We start from the raw sequence: 19,261 nt of genomic DNA, 5'->3' as shown, positions 1-19,261 counted from the left end.
CATTTTCTATGTTGGGGGGGCTACTTTTTATTTTTACTACTTATGTGCTACTTTTCAGTACTGTATCTCTCAAACTATCTAATTCGAAGCAAAAACTTAAAGCCATATGGCTAATTACAGACAGTACCATCTCAATACACAGTCCATATCTCAGCGCACAAACAAGTTGACGGAAGGCATTAATGGCCGCGCTCCGGTGCTGTTACAGCTTTCGCCTGCCTCAAGTCCAGCTGCTCACTTTCCAAGCCAAGAGACAAATTAAACTACTGCAGCTGAAGCCTTCATTTGGATGGGCCTGTGTTAGGTGACATCTGGATAGACTTAGACATGATTATCTCCATTCACCTAAATACCTTTGCAACTCCCAAAGAAATCAACTGCAGCCCACAACCACACTATGAAGGCAAAGGTGTGACCACAGTTTCATCAGAATGTCTCCTATGCATACAAATGTCATTTTCAGGCTACTAATTTACGAAAAGGCAAGAGACAAAAGCGGGAGTACAAAACAAAGAAGGTACCTCGTGGTACCTTTGTGTCATGGGTCTTACTGTTCCCATGACAACAAATCCCATCACCCAATGGTTTCGCTCTATAAACATGCCCCATCTTATATGACCGGCGAGCGATTCAGTGTCTAAATCTAGTTTCTATGAGCAAAACATTTCTACTATGCTAGCCATCTGTTTAGGTGTAATACATGTTTCATTTCTGATAGTCTGATAGTCCACAGCAGACTTGAGAGGTTATTTATCTCAGGTGGATTAGCCAAATAGAGCAACTCCTGTTGAAAACAAAAAGCAAGTTCACTTATACCCTGTCCCAGGACCTCTTAGATATTTTGTGGTACAGAAAGAAGGCTTTGGTTGATCAATGAGAGATTGAATATATACGTTAAGAGAAAGTCATTTGAAGGACTATAGAAAACAAGTAGACCATAGAAAATAGAACCGATTGACTGATTCAGAATAATTGGAAAAAAATGGTCCATTAGTCTTATATTAACTTCTTTAAATTACATTTTAACTTTATTAAATATAATATTAACTATTATTAGAGAGGCACCAAAACAAGATTTCTGTGCCAATACCGATATATAATTACTTAATATGACATCAATCGATATTAATAGATTACTGATAGTTTTGCTTGCCATTTGATTGCCAGTATATAATGTGCCCTGATCATTGGCTGTGTTTATGGGCCAATGCCCGATAGTGAGACAAAATGCTGGTATCGATTCTAGGCCGATATATCGGTGCATCATTTAAGAACAGAACCACTCTTACTGAAAATGCAGTTTGTTATTTTTTGGCAACTTGAACCTTCAGAACAGAAAAATATTTTTTGATTCTGAAAGTTTGATTTTAAAAGTTTGTTTTTAAAATATCATTCAACTTTGTATTACCATATTGTCCCGAATATAAGGCTATGTTTACATTAATTTGTTTACCTTTTAAAACGCGCCACATTTACGCCTTATATTTACACTACACCACCGTTTTCAACCCTCATAAACGAATTCGTTCGCAAACGCTGCAGACCCTGTTTTAGTTTGAGAACTCAGACGTTGCTCTGAGTGTAAATGAACGTAGACGGAGTCTTATGTAAACTAACAGCTGATGTTAACGTGACAGCGCATCATTTTAAAAGTAAAAATTATTTTTATTTAGGTAAATGGAGGTCTGCAACAGAGGTTTTTCCAAAAATAGTAGGCTAAACATCTATCAACCAGCTATTATAAACACTATGTAAACAAATGTATCCTTATAGATAATGTCTGTTTTATATTTATGTTTAAGTATAGTTGGGTTTGAATATTGTTGTAATGTAGTTTATGTTTTGTTTAAAATTAGTTAGATTATTACGAAAGATACACTGTAATTATAAACGCCAAATAGGGTGTTGTAAAGGCCAATATGAAGGGAGAATAGTAATGAGTCAGACATTATTTTTGAGTTTAATTTAAGTTTTGTTTGCTACTTTAAAATGAATTTCGTTTCATATAATTTGTCTCTTAATTTGAATCGATGTTTTGTTGATAAGTTTTGTTAATATAAATTAATAAAAACAATAAAATTAACGTCATATGCTCGTTTAGCCGATTGCGCTTTTTGCTATTTCTGTGTTGCTAGCGGAGGACGTGCACGGACCTTGCACACTTTTATAAATTAACATCATATTTATTTGTATTAATTAATTGCACACTGAACAGCGACGGGTAAAGAAAGATAAGTTATTTGGTGTTTACCTCTTATTATGTTTGATTGAAGTTTGCATTTGCTGAATTTTTTTTGCTTCAAGTTCGCTACTGTTTAGTACTGTTCACTTGAATGCTTCCTTTTAAATCATAAAGACCTTTCTGTTTGGTTAATAACATCAACATTAACCTATTAATCATATTAATATGTTGTAGGGGGGAGCTGAAGACTCTACCAAAAACATTTTTATAGGTTCAAAAATAATGTCTGTTGTAGTTGGCGGCAAAGGATCATCCAGGTATAAACTTTTGGCAATATCGCACACCCCTAAGCTGCATAAATGCGCAAAGGTAAGCTATTATTAGAGTATTAAGTTATTTTACACTTTTATGCGCATGCCCAGTTATGTGATTGGTCATGTTTCATGCATTTATGGTCGTGTATAGTGTGGATGAAGATTCCTTTTAAAATGTATAAACGAGGATTGTTTTCATTTTAAAATGCCGTTTTAAAACGCAAATGCTTTAATGTAAACAGGGCTTAAGAAGACCTTTTTTATGGAAATACCTCTCAATAAACGATGTTGTCTTATATTCGAGCTCTGGATGATCACGATGTTGTCTTATATTCGAGCTCTAGACGATCACCATCAAAAAATTCAATTATACAAATATGTGTCAGGTGGCGCCAAATTCACTTAAACAAGTTTACCTGGACTGAAGCAACCTGATAAACTACAGTTGTTAAACTTTACAGTAATACAGACTTCTGCTGTTAATAAAAATATAAATAGGTATGTGTTTTTTTACAATGAGATGGTATGTGTATTGTTTTTATTATTATTATTACTATTGTTATTACATCATCATTATTATTATTACCGTTATTATTATTGAGATAACTGTTGCCGTCATCACAAAATATTATCATCATCATCTTTTAATATAATATTATAGTTGTTGTTATCACTATTAATATTAAGTTATTATTACGGACATAACTATTGTTATCCCCATCATGCGTAGTATTACTTATCATTGTAATTATTAGGCTACTGTTATTATTATTATTATTATTATTATTATTATTATTATTATTGCTGTCATTACAAGATATTCCTGTAATCATAACCATCTTTAGTTTAATTTTAAAACTTTTTTTAGTTTAAACATCTTTTAATGATTATTGTTCTTATTATTATTATGCATACTATTTTTATTTAAATACCTATATTAGTATTAGTTATCATTTGTGCTTATTATCATTGCTTTATAATTATATCATTATCATAACTGCTGCTTTTTGTGTTCTGTTTATTCATATGTTGTATGTTTTGTACTTTTAATAAATAAATAAATAATATATATGTATATATATATATATATATATATATATATATATATATATATATATATATATATATACATATATATATATATACATATATATATATATATATATATATATATACATATATATATATATATATATATATATACATATATATATATATATATATATATATATATATATATATATATATATATATAAAACAGTGAGACGGACAGCCTAGGCTAATTTTTATTAAATCCAGATGGGCTGCGGGTTATATGTTACTGTTTGCCATATGAAAAGTATTAAAGAATGTGGGGAACCAAACTGTTCCCATTTAAAGTGTAAAAAAATGAATTTCATCTTGTTTGGTCTTATATTCGTGAGTTGTGACAGTATGGTACATAACACATCAAGCAAATGCAAACATTTTGACTGGCAAATTGCAGAAATGCCATATATGAACTGAACTGACATCTAACAGAGATTGTAAATTAGTTTCTTTCAAAATAGTTTTACAACGAATTCTGATCCGTGAAATTACCAAGAATTACCACAATCACTGACTGTATAAATAATACATACAGTAGACAGCTGGATATTAATTGGACCCCATGAACAGCAGTTGGCCTGAAGTGTATAATATTGTGCTCTTATCCATAATCTACTTACCATGAGGTTAATAGGAAAATGTTTCATACAAGCCATATGGTATGTTGATGATATCATATCTATAGTAGCCTTAATTTATATCTCAGAAAAGGCTACTGTTATTATTATTATTATTATTATTATTATTATTATTATTATTGCTGTCATTACAAGATATTCCTGTAATCATAACCATCTTTAGTTTAATTTTAAAACTTTTTTTAGTTTAAACATCTTTTAATGATTATTGTTCTTATTATTATTATGCATACTATTTTTATTTAAATACCTATATTAGTATTAGTTATCATTTGTGCTTATTATCATTGCTTTATAATTATATCATTATCATAACTGCTGCTTTTTGTGTTCTGTTTATTCATATGTTGTATGTTTTGTACTTTTAATAAATAAATAAATAATATATATGTATATATATATATATATATATATATATATATATATATATATATATATATATATATATATATATATATACATATATATATATATATATATATATATATACATATATATATATATATATATATATATATACATATATATATATATATATATATATATATATATATATATATATAAAACAGTGAGACGGACAGCCTAGGCTAATTTTTATTAAATCCAGATGGGCTGCGGGTTATATGTTACTGTTTGCCATATGAAAAGTATTAAAGAATGTGGGGAACCAAACTGTTCCCATTTAAAGTGTAAAAAAATGAATTTCATCTTGTTTGGTCTTATATTCGTGAGTTGTGACAGTATGGTACATAACACATCAAGCAAATGCAAACATTTTGACTGGCAAATTGCAGAAATGCCATATATGAACTGAACTGACATCTAACAGAGATTGTAAATTAGTTTCTTTCAAAATAGTTTTACAACGAATTCTGATCCGTGAAATTACCAAGAATTACCACAATCACTGACTGTATAAATAATACATACAGTAGACAGCTGGATATTAATTGGACCCCATGAACAGCAGTTGGCCTGAAGTGTATAATATTGTGCTCTTATCCATAATCTACTTACCATGAGGTTAATAGGAAAATGTTTCATACAAGCCATATGGTATGTTGATGATATCATATCTATAGTAGCCTTAATTTATATCTCAGAAAAGGCTTAGTGAACAGAGTCTATATACTGTATATACATAATGCATACCAAAGTTTTCTCAATGCATCATTATGAAAAGTAGAACACTTTCATAAATCAAATAAACCAGAATTATAAAACATTTGAACTATAACTATTCATGGTTTAACTGAAGAAAGCACAACACATTGTAGCACATTACTACATTAAGTCTTATGTTAATCCTGTTTTTAAATTCCTTACACTATTGAAAGATTTGTTGCTTATTGTTAATCTGCATATTGAACTAATTACAATATACATTAAGAAGCCATTATAAATGCATACAAAATATATTTAAAATGCACAACTGGTGTGATATGCAGTAAAGCGATGCTCAAAGAAACTCATGTCCTGCCAAGCTGCCTATCAGTAACACTGAGCAATACTGTACGCTGCCCATGGATGCTGTGGGTACCATTACACAGCATCACCTCTGCTCTTGAGCTTGAACATGCAGGGATGAGCTCAAATGTACCATTAGATGGTAATGCAAAGACTATTTCTAGATATTGTAATACAAGAGTTTAAATTGTATACCCAACATCTTTATTGCATGTGGATCTCTACGCCTTGATGATCAAGATGGCAGTCAATATTATCATGTGATATAAAGAGAAACACAGAGCGTCGTTTGCAAATATGCATTTTTAATTAACATTTGCAAACCAGACCCTGAAACGCGCAATTTCTTACCTTGATCCTTTGCAAGCCAAGACCCTCCTCTATAAGGGATGCATCTTTGTTGTATTCAGGCTGACTGTCTATTTAGAACGAACTGTCAGTTCAGCCATAAATGTGTTAACTTCGTAAAAACAAACACTTTGTTCAAAACGCGCATAATATCCACATGAAAAGATGAAGTCGGTGGCCAGATCCCGTTATTTCTTTCTGCCCATAGCAGCGACCGATTCGTGCTTCGGAGACAAATGCACAGTGATGAAATGATGATGCCATACTGCAGGAATATCACAAATACCCATGTTGTTTAAAGTCCTACACAAAAGCGTGCAGTCCAGTGGTCAGACTCAATATTTTGCCGTGTATATTCATCTGTCTGCTCTGTGTTTTGGCGTGAAGAGAAGGATGAGGGAATAAAAGCAGAGAGAGGCAGGTTTTCTTTAGTACGGAGACTCGGAGGGCTCAAACGGCAGTTCGCTTATGTGCCGCGAGAGGGCGCAAATGATAAACACAATCTCCGCGATTGCTGTGATGATGCCATGCGTGCTGTTTTGTTTTGATGTGTTTTTTTTTCTCATTGCCTGGTTAAAATACACAAATGTCTTATTTATCAGTAACACATCTGGTGTATTTATCTGCATAAGATTATAATGATAATTTGGTCAACAACATACATTGTTGTAAGACATGGTTGAAAAGCAATTCTTACTCCCGCACGTATCTGTTTGTCAGATGCACTTCTTAGAGGGTTTTGCATCTGAACTTTCAAAAAAGGCTACCTCCCAATTCGCCTACTTATATTATACCCTCAAAAAGTGTGGTATTTGTTATGGGAATGTAACTAAAGAGTATGCATCCTGGAACATACACTTACCTAAAGGATTATTAGGAACACCATACTAATATTGTGTTTGACCCCCTTTCGCCTTCAGAACTGCCTTAATTCTACGTGGCATTGATTCAACAAAGTGCTGAAAGCATTCTTTAGAAATGTTGGCCTATATTGATAGGATAGCATCTTGCAGTTGATGGAGATTTGTGGGATGCACATCCAGTGCACGAAGCTCCCATTCCACCACATCTCAAAGATGCTCTATTGGGTTGAGATCTGGTGACTGTGGGGGCCATTTAGTACAGTGAACTCATTGTCATGTTCAAGAAACCAATTTGAAATGATTCAAGCTTTGTGACATGGTGCATTATCCTGCTGGAAGTAGTCATCAGAGGATGGGTACATGGTGGTCATAAAGGGATGTACATGGTCAGAAACAATGCTCAGGTAGGCCGTGGCATTCAAACGATGGCCAATTGGCACTAAGGGGCCTAAAGTGTGCCAAGAAAACATCCCAGCACAGTGGTAACAAGGCATGATGGATTCTCGTTCTGTTTTACACCAAATATCATCTGAATGTCTCAACAAAAATCGAGACTCATCAGACCAGGCAACATTTTTCCAGTCTTCAACTGTCCAATTTTGGTGAGCTTGTGCAAATTGTAGCTTCTTTTTCTTATTTGTAGTGAAGATGAGTGGTACCCGGTGGGGTCTTCTGCTGTTGTAGCCCATCCGCATCAAGTTTGTGCGTGTTGTGGCTTCACAAATGCTTTGCTGCATACCTCGGTTGTAACGCCAATAGAACCCAACACATACCAGTAGAGACCCACCATTTAAGTTTCCATTACAACCAATAAAAGTCTCATTAAATCCAATAGAATTTCTGTGATGGTTTCTATTTTTTTGTTTTGTTTTTTAGCAGGGACACCAATTTTCATACTGTCCGTACTAAATAATATTTAAAATTAAGATTTATTTCCCAACCCTTTTAATGCACTTAGATTTAAGTACTTCCCCATAGCAAAAAAAACTACCAACAGTACATACTACTTTTAGGGCATAGTGTATAAGGGATGCATTATGCTGGCGATTAAATTTGTTGTCCTGTGGCGCCATCTGGTGGAGGCTTCAAGCATCAACTGATACCTAAAAAAGGTGTTCCTCATTCATTTCCATGCTCAATTCCTACGGTTTTGTACACTAATATTTTGGATGCAAATATTTTTAAATGAATGAAAAAATGCATAACACATTTTTTAATGCACTCAGTCAAAGCTATGTGCATGATGTGCCATTTTCAACTATTGTCACCTTCATTCAGGTCTACCTGTATTAAATGGGCAACACATCTTTTCCCAGTTTTCAAGTGACATGTCCTTATCAATAAACCTTAACATGTTCAAGTACACATGCAGTTGTAGGACTATGTAGGTATCCCAGGTGAAAAAGTAGTACACTTCCATAGTGTACTTAAAGTGCTTTATTTTCGCACACTAATTTTGTACTTAATATACTAAAAATACATCTTTAGAACTTCTTAAGATGCTCTTGAGATCATCTAAATGTACTTCACTGTGCAATTTTGAGACACCATTAATATGAACTAAAATGTTCTAAAAATGTATTTAAAAAATGTATTTAGGTGCCACTTGTAGTAAACGTAAACCCATCTTTGTATGAAAGTTGAGTTCAGGTTTAATACAAGTGTTAACTGAATACATTTTTAATACAGAGATAGTATGTTAAAAGTGCATTTAGTTGATGGTGTCTCAAAATAGCACAGTGAAGTACACTTAGATGATCTCAAGAACACCTTAAGTACTACTACAGATGAATTTTTAGTATATTAAGTACAAAATTAGTGTGCGAAAATAAAGCTCTTCGAGTACACTATGGAATTGTACTACTTTTTCACCTGGGATTTTACAATTGAATCAGACTACACCAAGTATGTAGTCCAGGGCATAAAATAAATTAGTCATCTTTAAACAAACCCAGTGTTTACCTTCCTAAACGACATAGAATTTTGTTGCCTAAAATGATTTGCATTGAACTGGCTTTAAACATTTCTTTTATTTCTTCAAGGACAATAATGAAGAGGATTCAACGGTTCACATCAAAACAATGGAATCACATTAACATCAAAAACAGGTTTGAGATCATCTTAACCATAGGACTCCTGAACCACTACACTACAAATACACACACCTAATCCAGGCAGGTCCTGTCTGTAAGAGCACAGATCTGATCCTTTATAAATCAGTGCGTACCACCAAAAGTTGACATTAAAATCCAGATACAATTTGGAATGTTTCAAAATAAACATATGAACAAAACATGAAGAAATCCAGCACACCACCGTCCCAGTGTAAAACTATAAACCAGACTGGTCACCATTTTGGGAGCTATTCACAAGATCATAGTGCTATAAAGGTGGGGTGTATGATTTGATAATAAAGAATGAAACTATGGACATTAAAGCTAAGTTCTTGATTCTGAAAGCGTTCACTTAAGGGTTAGTGAGTTCATGCTTAGTTTATACTTCATCTGAGCCAATCCCATTTTAATTTGAAGTGAAAATACACTGCTGTGAGGGATAACCATACAGTCTGTTATACAGTCATGTGCCTTGCTGGATGTCCATTCCCTACAGCATCATCCACAACAAATTAAATATGGCATCAACTTAAGGTCTACAGCCAATAAAATTCCAATCTCAATAGCTGTTAGCTGTGCAATGCTGTTCTGTTATGAAAAGCAATCACGTTTTATGAACTACCTGACCAGCAAAAATAATGTTGCATATCTTTCACACAGCTTAGATTGAGTTAAGAAATCCTATATAGTGATCTGGAGCTGAAGACAACTTTTTGCTTTCACAAAATAAAAAAATAAAATAAAAATCACAAGACATGTATCTAAGCAAATACAGAATGGTTTACACACCCATGCATCACAAAAACAAACAAACAAACAACTGCTTTTATTATGTACACACATAAGATTACTATATCTTCTTATTTTAAACAAACTGAAGTAAAGAGCGCCTTGCAAATTTGAAATTTTACACTATTTGTATTGGATAACTGTTTTCTTAGACACAGAATTCAGTAGTGAAAAAACACAAGAGATTGAAAACAAGTGGATAGATACATCAGGTGCTGTTCATGCTTTTTCAAGCACTTCTTGCATACAGGAATCAAGAGAATACTAAACGACTTACAGCCATTCAATGCAAATGACCACACGATTGCAATTTTCACTTTGTCTGTACTGTACTGAACAATCACGACGTACAATATCGAATTTGTGATTACAAACATAATACCCTATATTTCGAAACAGACCCCAATCTTGGGTCTATCGATAGTTTGCTCCACTATTGTGGTTATATTATTTGGACTATACTTTTATAACAAATAAAATATATTTTTATTAAAAGATCAAAAATGATTGATATAACTGTCATCATGGATGAATGGGACATTATTTCACTTGCAGAATTATCTTTCCAAACTACGTGTGACTGTTCCATGCACTCTTTTTAAGACAAATCGGTGCACATACAATATTTGAATCTTCAGAAAATGATGGTTAAAAACAGACACAAAGAAAAATACATTTAAATAATTTACTATGTATTTACACCCTCCGTTTGCACCGAAACAGCATCTTTGATCCGTAGGTCTTGTTGTCATTTAATCTCCCATTTTTACTTTCGACGTCTGCAAAACAAAAAGAAAAAAGGTTAAACGAACAAATAAAAAAACACAAAAAGGTAGCAAATTTAATAAAGCGTCATTTTGTAATTGCGTATGAAATAATTTTTTTATTTAACAGGAGTTACTCTTTAAAACATGCTCAACATTCTTCATCCGCACTGCAAAAAATGACTTAGTATTTTTGTCTTGTTTTCAGTAAAAATATCTACAAACTCCTAAATAAAGATCTATTTTCCTGTTGAGCAAAATGACCTAGGAAAACAAGTCCACCCTTCAGACAAAAAAATATAAAAAATAAGCAAATTTGTGCTTAAAACAAGCCAAAAAAAAAAACTAATCTGCCAATGGAATAAGATTTTTTTTTTGCTTGTTTTAAGCACAAATTTGCTTAATTTTTATATTTTTTGTCTGAAAACTAGTTAATTTTGCTCATCAAGAAAATACATCTTAACTTAAGACCTTTTAGATAAATTACTGAAAACAAGACAAAAATACTAAGTAAGAAAGTCATTTTTTTGCCGTGTGAACTCAACCAGGCACATTAGATCAATTTACAGCATGCGGAAATTTACAGCAAGTGGAAAATTATGATAAAATATTTATTTACCAAAAGGTACTTATGCTAGATAGAAATTTAGCAAAAATTCAAAAGGGTTCTGCTATAAAATAATGACTAGATATGCTTCATGACAGCACTGGGCCTACTGAGTAAACTAAAATGCCTGTAAGATAAACGCGTGTGATGACAGCAATAGCACTGTACGCGGTTAGTAATAAAAACATAGCTGTTGAAATAAATAGTTGCTTAGTATAAATATATTAAGCCAACTACTTTTGTCTGTAGGTGGTTTTATCCACAGTGTGAGTTACGTTTTCAATATATATGGGTGATTATATAACTGCAGGTACATTTGGTGTCCAAGATCATTTTTCTGCTTCACATCTTGTGATCTATGACAATGCGTACCAAGTATTAAAATATTTAAAAAATAAAACAATTTGAAAAAAGCAGGAAAAAATAATTTAGACAAGAAATGTACTTGCAATTATATAATCACCCATATGTTCTCTGTTAGATGTGTAAGGCCACATATGCATACATGTCAATTTACGGCAAGAGTAGAAACATCTCGGTTAATACAGAAAAATACTTGCCTGCAAAATGGCTACTATAACTCCAAACAGACCAATGGCACTGCCGAAAATTTCGACGATGAGGATCTTGACAAAGAGGCTGGCGTTCTGAGCATCAGCAAGGGCGGCTCCACTGCCCACGATGCCAACACAGATGCCACAGAAGAGGTTTGAGAAGCCAACAGTGAGGCCGGCACCAAACATGGAGTAACCTGCAAGTGCAACCTCAGACTGTTATCCAATTTCACTTCGTTGCTTGGCAGAAACAAATAAAAACTGTACAAAAATAAGTACCTGCTTGGTAGTTTCTTGCACCAATCGTCTCTGGAGTTGTACCAATGAAGTTCTGAATGTTGTGAGAAAGATACAAATAATTGTTATAAATATAGTGGTACAAAACTATCATAAGCATAAATACTGACATCGTGTTTCTAAAAACAAAAAATCATTATATAAGCTATAACTGTGGAAAAAAGCCTGTTTTTTTAACCTACCTCTGCCATATTGCTAATGACAATTGCCATGATGATCCCGTAAATGGCAACAGCCTCACAAAAGATAATACTAGAGGAAAAGTACATTTACAATTGTCAACCACAAGCATGAAATGACATAAAATGATGAATTGAAGTGCAAAAAGAGTCATCACCTAGCATTTAAAGAGTATCAAGTTCAAAACACTGCACGTACCTGACAAGATTTTTGGTCTTGATTCTTGGGGCTTTGACTCCTCCGCCAAGAATGCTGGATCCAGTGATGTAAATCCCCCATGCAAATCATATTGCAGTGATAACTTCACTTTCCACCCATAACATTGGTAGACTGTTCAGACTGAACAATGCATTTCAATTACATGTAAACATTTAATAAAAACAAATGATTGAAATGAGACCGAAATTAATGTTTGTCCGAAAATAAAAACGAAATGAGTGTTCCTCTGTTTATTTGCAATTGCAATGTCATTTTTACGAGTTTAATTATCAATGAAAACTAACTGATAAAATGTATACTACAAAAGTAGCACAGCAAGCAAAAATGCTATTTTTAGGGACTTATTTAGTACTGCAGAAGAGTCAAAAAACTTTATTGTCATTTCAACCATACACTGCAGTGCAGTATATTGTGAAATGAGACGTTCTCCATGATGTTACCAACAGGCACTGAACTGCATAACAACACTAAAAAAGTATTTTTTTAGCCCAGCCACATAAAGTGCATGTGTGCAACCTAGTGCAAACAGTGCAAGACAAAAGACATCAACAATGCAATGCAATACACTACAAGACATATGCATAAAAATATCTCTAACCAGTACATGGAAATTTATACAATGAAATGTCAAAATTTCCCATGTTCTCTCTGAGCGGTCATCTTTTGTAAGACAAAAAAAAGAGGAAATGGAAAGTAAGCTCACCATGCAGCTCCAACAACCGATAGAGAAATGGCCAGGCCAATTCCAAGACTAGCCCACATAAAGGGAGAAGTCTCTGTTAAAAACCTGTCAAATAAAACATTCAATATTTTATAGCAATTCATAGCAAATTATGCATCTGAATTTAGTTGTATCATAAATGAATGAAGCAAGTATTTATAAGAAATAAAAATAAGCATATTTAGTAAAAACACATTTGAATGTGACCCTCAGGAGAGTCCGAACGCATACCATGCAACATCAAATCGAAATCCAAGATCAAAAATTGTATAGCAAGTACCTGCAAAGACAAATCATTGGATAAGTTTACATTTATTTATAAAATGTCAAATATGTTGATAAAATGCAACACTTTTGTTAAACAAAGCATAATAAAATCAAACCAAAGTTTGTATGGTGATTGGATGAGATGTGTTAAAGCTCACAGTCATGTGAGAAACGTGTTCCTCATTTGGTCACGGGTTTTTAACTCTACCTACAAACTAACCATAAAGTCCACATAGGGTACCACATAGGGATTAAACACTAACTTAATTGTTGTTGCTCTCCTGTGACAAAATGTGTCGAGAAAATCAAATAATAAACAACAGAGACATTTAAACTCCATATGTTGATGTATTCCCATCACAGCAGGTGACAGCTTTTAAATGGTTTGTTTTAAATTAAACACCCTTAATAAACTACTCCCCACATGACCAATGCTTCTTACAAAAATAAAACAACATCCTTATTTATAAGCGTCTTGAAGTAATGTTTGAATGATTTCTTGACGCTGCCGTGCTAATCCATGACAGCTAATGCTAGCTAAAAGCACTATGCGGCTAAATGTGAATGAGAAAACGAAAATTAACGAAGAATACCAACATACCCATCATGTAAAGACAAATATGCATGCGTGTAATTTATGTGGATATAGCAGTGTCTCTCACTAGCACTTACCGACGATCAGGATGGTCGTCCAGAAGGCCAGAGTGACCCCGGTATATAAAATCGCGTGCCCGTTCATCATCAAGTCCAGCAACAACGCCAGTTTTACTATCTAATGCTTCTCACACAAACAAACTTAAAGCTGCCGTGTGATATATTGTTAGAATGTTGTATTCTGCAAATAAACTAATTCCCGTAAACCCTTCGAAACGGCGACGGCTTGAGATCCTGCATCCATCAGAGGAGAAGCAGTCGTCAGCTGATCATGTGACGCGCTCGGGCACGTGACACACAGACGTCACTCTTCCGTTAGTGACCGCGCAAGCTGATCTCCGGTCAGCTGGTTGACTTTCGTTTAGGTAGTAGTTACTGGTGGTAATAAAACTAATTGTTAGATAATGAAACAATCATTAATAGTAATAAATGTTGTTCATGTAATTCAATTTGAAGAGGATTGCAAATGCTTTGCTAATGCTTCTCACATAAATAAAGCTGTTTATTATGCTGTTATGTAATTTGGATAAAAAAAAAACGTCTGGCCAAATGCATGAATGTAAACGTGTTATTATTTCATCGGGCTATAAAAGAAAATATAGCAAATTGTAATTGATATTTTCTTTCGTTTTGTGTAGTTCATCTGTAAAACAGACGATGGCAGTAAATCCTTAAATGAGAAAATTCACGATTAAAATAGCTTTATTGGGGTGGTACAAAAAAGATAGCCTTTACCAAAGCTCAGAAACTTTGAATTTATACATACTTGTATATGTGAACGGTAAAATAGATCTACTAATTCAAAAAATTGGGGAATTGTCATTTAATTTTAATGTCCTGTACAATTTCTGACCTATTCCTCAATTTACTTGTTTTTATTTCTGGGGGAAAACTTTTTTTTTTTGCTTTTAAGGTTAAATAAAAAAAATAAAAATTAGCCAACCGTAATTTCTCACCCTCAAGCCATCCTAGGTGTGTATGTATCTAAGAAAATGTCCTGGCTCTTCCAAGCTTCATAATGATAAAAATCCTTTGCAGTGCAGTGTATGAAAGTTTGTCCTTTTAGTGTATCTTTAAAGGTAAAGAAGTATGGGTTAGTAAATTGGGAAAACAATTCCCTAATGTGTGTTACAACGTAGACATGTTGTAAACAAATGCTGTTTGGTTTTCACATATTTTTTGTGTGCAGTGTTGACACAGTCTGGCTTCTTTTGTATTCAGGTCTGTCTGCGTGTGCCTGTCTAAATATTAAGGGTCGCGAACGTGGTCAGGCATTTTTTTAGTGTCGGGTCACTGTGCTCAGGTCTGGCAATTTATATTTTCGGTGTAGAGATAGAGACAGATAACAGATGCTTGTTAAAATTCACTTTGTTGCTTCTGTTTCTCTTCATGTTATTTTTGTTTGGGGGTTTAGCTGAATATGTTTTGGAGTCATAAATTCAGACATCCATAAGGGGGAAACCATCAATCAAACCTGACATAAATAAAATATCAATACCAAATCTGCCAGAAAAGACTTTAAGTGGCATTTTTCAAAATATTTACCACTACAGGATGTGTACAGCCTCCATAATCTATGAATTAAGTAGTTTCAAGCTACAAAAAAATCTAAAAGATTTTGTAAAGTCACGTGTAAGGTTTTCTCAACAGTGTCATGTTGGATGTGCTCATTACAGACACCATGGGAGTCTTATTTTTTAGCATTCGCACCAATTTATTCTCTTCACCTGCCTGTACCCAGGAAATTCGTCATCTAAAGCAGAATCTATGGATGTATTTTCACTGGCTCTTTTCCCTTATGGTGAAGTTTGGCATGATGATTTATTTGAAAGTGCACGCACACACAGTAATAACAGATTAATTATATACTATTGTAACTAATGGTAATTTCACTGTTTAAAAACGCTTCACAACAAAAGAAGGAATCATAGGTCAGTGACTCCAATTTGATTGTGTATTCATTTTTAATGCAAATTAAACAGAACTACACTTGTTTTCTAATGTACTGTATAGCTGGACAATCAATTCCCATACTAGATACATGTCAGTACTAAAATATTTAGCTTTAAAGATGCCAAAGAATGCATTGAAATAATATGTCAAATTGTTCTCTGATATCTACATAGAAGGTATGTGTCCAATTACAACCCTAAGATTTGACCTTTATATGAAATGGTCTATTATTACCTTATTTGTAAGGGTCATGAATAATAATATGGGCTCTGCTCTGATTGGCTCTGATGCTCTCAGAGAAATTCTTTTGAATAGCCGTGTGTGTGTTAAGAGACCTTATTTTTTAGCATGTATCAGACGAAGATACGGAATTTGAGGAATTCAAATCAATAGGCTTTATGCCCAGCTGCACTACTTTCTGAACTTCAGCCAGCTCCTTGTTTCCTGTCTGCCATTATTGGACAAACTGATTAATCCAGGTGTGCCTGACCTCAGTAGTCACAACAATAATCAGACACACATGGATTAATCAGTTTGTCCAATAATGGCAGACAGGAAACAAGGAGCTGGCTGAAGTTCAGGAAGTAGTGCAGCTGGGCATAAAGCCTATTGTTTGGAGATTGTTAAAGGAAAAGTTTTTCAATATTTTACTATGTTCTTATCTCAATTTAGACGAATTAATACATACCTATATTTTTCAATGCGTGCACTTAATCTTTGAACAGCATGTTGTGAATGTGTTAGCATTAAGCCTTACCCCTATTCATTCCTTAGGATCCAAACAGGAATTAATTTAGAAGCCACCAAACACTTCCATGTTTTCCCTATTTAAAGACTCTTACATGAGTAGTTACATGAGTAATATGGTGGCACAAAACAAAACGTGGCGATTTTTAAGCGGATAAGAATGAGAACTATATTGCAGGGGAGGCCGGTGACTTTTTCCGAGGGCCCTTGATGCGAAGTTCATCACATCATGTATGTAGCCCGTCATGTGTGTGGTTCCTTTTTTCAAAATATGTGTTCTGTGCGTCGAAAGATCCTGTGTGCATCACGTGTCTTGTCAAAATGGTTTATGATAAAAGAGACGCTCGCGGTTGCCAGATATTCACATAATCTCATGAGTAGTTTATGTTAAGGGAGTGTCTTGCGTGTATTTTGTGAACGTGAGAGTCTCTTTTATCATAAATGGTTTTGACGTGTGTGCGGCAGGCACTTATTTTGACAAAGCACGTGATGCACATGGTTCACATGAAGTAACAAACACATATTTTGAAAATGCAAGCAACACACATGACACTCTGAACACATATTTTGAATTTGCGCCCTTCGGATGAGCAGTCACGAGCCGCCACTGCTCTATTGTATGACGGAAGAGCACTTAGTTTGCAGCAATTCGACCTCGGCACGCAGTAACATCATCACTCCCCCTCTCGCTCAAACTTCCGTTAATATTACTGCGCTTGAGGTCGAGGTTTATGTATAATTTAACAAAAAATAATAAAATCTGAGATTATTCTTGAAACATGTCATGGACCTTTAGGCCTTGTTCCTCATAATAATTTAACGATTTGTTCATGCTGGACCAATGTCCCTTACGAACTTCCACTTTACGTTTTTTCCATACTCCTGTAATAATAAGTCAAAAATATGTGTGTTTTAGTGGGCCATGTAGCTACAGAAGGAGCTGGAGATTGGGGATAGGTTGTATGTGCATCTGTCATAGAGCATTTGGCATTTCCTTACCTAATACAGTCTGGCTGCAATACAAACAGTAAAAAAGGGCTGTGTTAATGAGAATGTGACGTATTTGGACATGGGCGTGACTTCTGACATCACACTTTGATGTGGGCAGAGTTGGATGTCCACGGCAGGCTGCTGCGAGACTTCCATGGAGAAGTTGCGGTAGCCATCACGTGTCGTCATTTAAAGCTCCACTGTGTAGGATCTACTCCCATCAAGCGGTGAAAGTCTATATGACAACCAACTGAATTTTACTTTCTAGCCCCCCCCATTCGGAACGCGTTTTAACTCGTACGGTGGCCCGGCCGTGTCATGCCAAGGTTAACATGGCTTCCAGTAGTTACAAAGCAAAAGCAATGAAAAAAAAAGAACAATTTGCAATGTCATTTGCGTGTGATCCATCAAAGCACACAGATTTATGTTTAACATGGAAAAAGTCTGATTGTCATGATATGTCAGCTTAAAATCACATACAAAAAGCAACCATAAACGTAGCTTAGACACTTCTTTTTTCATCGACGCGAGGAAAATATCACACGGGCTGTTAAACTTGGTATTAAGATGTGTTTTCATTGATCAGATCACAAGTGGACGAGAGAGACACATTACGTTTACACTTGGTGTTTAAATCCGTCTCTTTTTGTCCATTTTCGACAGCTTCTCTTCAGAGTCCCTCTCCTGTCATTTAATCATGAGCTAGAGTAATGACGGGTTTAAATGGACACGAACTAATATGTCAGAGTCCAATGCTTATGTTTTAAGTAAACATTACATGTCTGTGTATATGTAAGAGCTTTCTCTGATATTGGTGAAATAAGATCGCTCAACTTTCACACGCTTGTAAAATGAAACGAAAGACGCGCAGATCAGACGCTTTTATCAATGAAAGGCTAAAAATAGCGCTGTACACCGTGTGTTTGTGTTAGAGGTCAGAAAAGATGAAAAACATTTATCTCAGTACCTCAGATTACATAAATGTGCGGAGAGACGGCGTGTGGCTGTTCCAAGACATTAAACCACATGCGTGTTTACACTAACAAAACTATAAAACTTCAAGTTTACAACATAAACTGTATAGATGTAAACGAATATGCTGAATTACCTGTGGTGAAGTAACCTAGCAACTTCATTGTCCAATGAGCCCCATCTTGGAAAACTAACTCCAATATTGACTTTGGTCTTGATGTTTTTCCTGTCGCGTTGTCGTTTAAAATCCCTGTTTCGCTTCCTTGGCGACTTGTTTTAATGTCCTCGAGAATAGTTCTTCAACAGGCTTTCAAATCCAAGCATTAGATCGCAGGTTTATCACGGCGTGCGGCCGAAGGATTCAGTCTAACGCAGGTCGCATATCCGGGCTGCATACGTCATCAAGCCTGGTTTATTTAAATTAACTGAGCATTACATTCGCAAGTCATAAGCATATTACATCAATTTACAATTAACTAAGAATAAATGTCAGCTTTATAATTGTTAATATTCTGAAATAAGACTGTCTTGA

At 34.4% G+C, this 19,261-nt stretch overlaps 2 protein-coding genes across 2 annotated transcripts in view; both read right to left on the bottom strand.

The window, feature by feature from the left end:
• Window positions 1-6,495, bottom strand: part of b4galt2 (UDP-Gal:betaGlcNAc beta 1,4- galactosyltransferase, polypeptide 2) — a 166,851-nt gene extending 160,356 nt beyond the window's left edge. The window contains exon 1 of the mRNA XM_055201800.2: window positions 6,042-6,495. The gene's annotated coding sequence lies outside the window, so the exon portion shown is untranslated. The remainder of the gene's footprint in view (window positions 1-6,041) is intronic.
• Window positions 6,496-8,912: 2,417 nt separating this feature from the next.
• atp6v0b (ATPase H+ transporting V0 subunit b) lies at window positions 8,913-14,371 on the bottom strand. Its single transcript, XM_073874262.1, has 8 exons — window positions 14,086-14,371; window positions 13,378-13,426; window positions 13,135-13,212; window positions 12,405-12,488; window positions 12,209-12,278; window positions 12,009-12,060; window positions 11,736-11,926; window positions 8,913-10,583 (listed from the first exon to the last, which is right to left on the bottom strand). The coding sequence occupies exons 1-8, from the start codon at window positions 14,153-14,155 to the stop codon at window positions 10,557-10,559; spliced, it is 621 nt and encodes a 206-aa protein (XP_073730363.1). The 5' UTR covers window positions 14,156-14,371; the 3' UTR covers window positions 8,913-10,556.
• Window positions 14,372-19,261: the final 4,890 nt, after the last annotated feature.

This window comes from Misgurnus anguillicaudatus, chromosome 2 (genome assembly GCF_027580225.2).
Source record: "Misgurnus anguillicaudatus chromosome 2, ASM2758022v2, whole genome shotgun sequence".
NCBI classification, from domain to species: Eukaryota; Metazoa; Chordata; class Actinopteri; order Cypriniformes; family Cobitidae; genus Misgurnus; species Misgurnus anguillicaudatus.
This window is presented reverse-complemented; position numbering and strand designations above follow the sequence as displayed.

What these genes read in the sequence shown, in the direction of transcription:
- atp6v0b (XM_073874262.1), bottom strand. Translation starts at nt 14,155, where the DNA reads ATGATGAACGGGCACGCGATTTTATATACCGGGGTCACTCTGGCCTTC. An exon ending in GACGACCATCCTGATCGTCG is followed by an intron (nt 13,427 to 14,085) that starts GTAAGTGCTAGT and finishes TTGTCTTTGCAG; the next exon opens with GTACTTGCTATACAATTTTT. An exon ending in AAGACCAAAAATCTTGTCAG is followed by an intron (nt 12,279 to 12,404) that starts GTACGTGCAGTG and finishes CTTTTCCTCTAG; the next exon opens with TATTATCTTTTGTGAGGCTG.